The sequence below is a fragment of the Haemaphysalis longicornis genome, unplaced genomic scaffold (genome assembly GCF_048455015.1).
Source record: "Haemaphysalis longicornis isolate Haplotype H1 unplaced genomic scaffold, Haemaphysalis longicornis Haplotype H1 scaffold_7, whole genome shotgun sequence".
Classification (NCBI taxonomy): Eukaryota; Metazoa; Arthropoda; class Arachnida; order Ixodida; family Ixodidae; genus Haemaphysalis; species Haemaphysalis longicornis.
In genome coordinates, this window is record NW_027526422.1 from 164,120,869 (window position 1) to 164,124,369 (window position 3,501).

The 3,501-nt window shown below is 44.8% G+C and overlaps 1 protein-coding gene across 1 annotated transcript; it reads left to right on the forward strand.

Moving 5' to 3' along the window:
- Positions 1-2,411: 2,411 nt before the first annotated feature.
- On the forward strand, positions 2,412-3,227 carry LOC144146641 (uncharacterized). The gene is made up of 2 exons (XM_077678579.1): positions 2,412-2,625; positions 3,001-3,227. Exons 1-2 carry the CDS (start codon positions 2,412-2,414, stop codon positions 3,225-3,227), a joined length of 441 nt encoding a protein of 146 aa, XP_077534705.1.
- The last annotated feature ends 274 nt before the right edge of the window (positions 3,228-3,501 follow it).

Below are 3,501 nucleotides of genomic sequence, written 5' to 3' on the forward strand. Positions count from 1 at the left end.
TACGATATTATCAGGCAGATCGTTCCACAACCGGATGGCACGTGGGAGAGCAGATGAATTGAAATAGTTTGTGGTGCCGTAGATTCTGGTGAAGCTGCGTTGATTAAATAATCTGCGTGATGTGGAAAGAGGGGTTACAGTGGATAATGGGGAGGGTCTGGCACGATTACTGTATTTGTGGAACATGCATAGAAGCGCGATTTGCCGTCGGATATGCAATGGTTCTAGTGAAAGATTATGTTTTATTTTTGTTATGCTTGAACTGAAGTCATATGATTTGGATATAAACCGGGTTGCGCGATTTTGTACGGCTTCTAGTTTGTCAACTAAATAATTTTGATTGGGGGACCAAACCGAGGACGTGAATTCTAGTTGTGGTAATACAAATGTTTTATAGGCTAGTTGACGAATGTTAGACGGAGAAGCATGCAAATTTCGGCGTAAGTATCCTAATGATCCTGAGGCTTTAGCACATATGGCGTTAATGTGGGTGGACCATGAAAGATTTGCCGTTAGGAGCACGCCTAGGTATTTATATGTTAGTGCCTCAGAAACTAAATGGTGGTTCAGGACATAGGAAAAGTTAGAGTTTTTGTGTTTTCGGCTAAAGGATATTTTCTGGCATTTTGTTAAGTTTAAAGACATTTGCCATGTGTTACACCAATCGCAGATAAGGTTTAGGTCTTTTTGAAGCATTACGTGGTCAGTGGGGTCATTTATTTTCCGGTAAATTATGCAGTCGTCAGCAAAAAGGCGCATGCAAGATGTGACGCGTAAAGGCAAATCATTAATAAATATTAAGAAGAGTAGGGGACCGAGAACGCTGCCTTGAGGCACACCCGAAGTGACTGGGGACCGCGACGAGGTATAATCATTCACTACCGTGAACTGTTCGCACATTAATGAAAGTTACGAAGCCAAGATAATGTTAAAGAATCTAGTCGAAGGGCGGACAATTTAGAGATTAAACGGCAATGGGCGACACGATCAAAGGCTTTAGAAAAATCAAGAAAAATACAGTCAGTTTGCAAGTTATTGTCCATGTTATTGTGCAAGTCAGTGGTAAATTGGCGTAAATGACACGGGTTAATAAATGGCGTAAATGACACCGGTTAAATTCACATTTTATTTTTAGGTGATATTATTTTTCTTCATTTCTTTGTATTTGCTTACAAAATTGTTTCGCAAAAGTCACGTATCAGTTATCCCCAATCCTTCATGCAGAGGGCGTCACAAACTTGGTTTTTTCTAAATAGTTACAGTGTCACTCAAGTTTGCAGTTTGCTCTAAATGCTCTAGTTTGCTCTAAATGGCGTGAGGGTGGCACCTCAAAATTTGGCCATTGTTGATGATTTTATTGTACTTCCACTTTTCGTGTTGAAATTTCTTTCGGCAAATAATCAATGCTTGATTGATTGTAGAATATAACGTGCCGACGCAAAGCAGACGATGAGACGCGCAATAGTGGAGGGCTCCGGAACATTTTTTACAGCCTGGGGATCTTTAACGCGCTCCGACATCTCGTACCCACGAATTTTTGCTTTCCGCCTCCATCAGAGAAGCGGCCGCCCATGCCCGGAATCGAACACGCGTCCTCGTGCTCATCAGAACAAAGCCCTAGCCACCGCGGCGGCTAAATAATCAAGATTTACACTCATTAGAATTCGCTAACTTCGCTAATAATGCATTCATTGGAATTACAGGACGTCGCCCTGTTGGAGATTTTGTGTACTCGGCAAAGAATGTACAAGCATATTTAAAGGCAGGCGCGCTCCATGTGTTCAAATTTCCACACGAAAGTGCTCTGGGTTCTGGCAATTGCCAACAGGTCACCAGACAAATAAGTCATTCCTGAACAGCGTTAAGCTCTTCCTTCTAGTTAGCCGCTTTTTCTCCGTGCACCCCTTTTTCACTGAATGCAGTACTGGTGAAAATAAAAAAAGCATTTGATTGATTGATTGATATTTATTGAATATATTATGGTACGGGAAACGAAATGCGATTGCGACAACAAACAGGTCGAGACCAAGTAAATCAGAAACAGCGGAAACAACAAAGGAGCAAGACACCTGCTGCCCAAGGTCACTTTCTTTGCTCATTCCATGGACGAAGATAACACATTTCAAGCTAATGCACACCTGGCATTGAAAAGGCGCAGCCCTTAGTCACGTTTCTTATCTCAGCCGGTCATGCATCCGCCGGAACCTCACTCCCTCTTTTTCTATCAGGGGAAAGGATGCGAGGGGGGTGGTAGCACGTGTCAGAGCACGGACGCTGCCTTCAGTCTGCTCTGAGCTTCGCATTGAGTAAGCTGTGTGTCGCTTCACCCCGCGCTGGTTGAGTATACGTCTGTGCCATTCCCAGTCATGGAAGCAAATGTTTACCCTATTATCTTTGCAGGCAGGAAGAAGATGGCGGTCTTGGATAAGGGGCGTCGAGAGAGCCGTCGGGACCCGGGGCTTCTGCGTCGCCTGCAGCTGGAGAACCTGATCGTGCACTGCTTCATGTCCCGCCGCAACCACCGCGAAGACGCGCCTTCTGACAGCAGCAGTGACGATAACGACGAGCCTGCCGTCCCGCTGAATGATATTTCAAGGCGGAAACGTCCCGGAGACCATGTCGACGGTATGTGCTAAACCCCACCTCGTCTATTCTCTCGTGTTTGTGTTAGGGTCTCTTTTTATGCTCTTTAACATCGGGTGCTCTGTTTTCCTCCCTTTTAAGTATGGAATGCGCTCATACTATGTATTCTCCTTATTTGAGTGACCATCTTCACTAAGCTCGTGCAAAGTTTTTGGGACCTTTGAAAGGTTCGGACGGGGACAATACTTGTACCTTCATGCTGATATTTTCTCTACATCTCTTCTGGACGATGAGTACCTTTATGTCCAACACAACAGCTTAGCAAGTACAGTTTGCTCGCTTTGAGTTAGTGTTTTCGAATTCCTCGTAAACTAGTTTTATTCATTTGTTTTTTTTTTCAACATCCTCCATGCGCAGACGACCAGGGACCATGCAAGCGGCCACGACTGCTTTGTCCGCCTGATGCAGACCCTGCGGACAAAGACACTCCCGGAACCCGCGAGAACTGCGAACAGAACGTTCCTGCCGCGCAACCTATGGACGACCAGCATCCTGTCGGAGGATATGCCTGCCCAGATCCTGATTTTGACGACTTGAGAGAGGAGCCTGTCCTGCCCCCTATTTTCGCTTTCCTGGATGACTAGAACACCCGCGGCACCAAGAGTTATTCTTTTGTACAAATAGTAGTTCCATATGCGGTTGCAGTGCCCCACGCTGTAGCCGGGCAACAACGGCCAATCTTGAGGAACGCTGGTGCAGCTTTAAGGCCACTTGAGACTGTTTAGCAACAGTAGCAGCACTTTTGTTTTTAGAAATTTTTTTCTGTACCCAAAAAACGATCTTTTACAAAATGTATGTACACAATAATTGTCTTCAGCGAAATACACACAATTAGTGTTCATAGCACTTATTATGCAT

Coding starts and splice junctions, on each gene's coding strand:
- LOC144146641 (XM_077678579.1), top strand. CDS start 2,412: ATGGCGGTCTTGGATAAGGGGCGTCGAGAGAGCCGTCGGGACCCGGGG. Junction 2,626..3,000: donor TCCCGGAGACCATGTCGACG/GTATGTGCTAAA, acceptor CTCCATGCGCAG/ACGACCAGGGACCATGCAAG.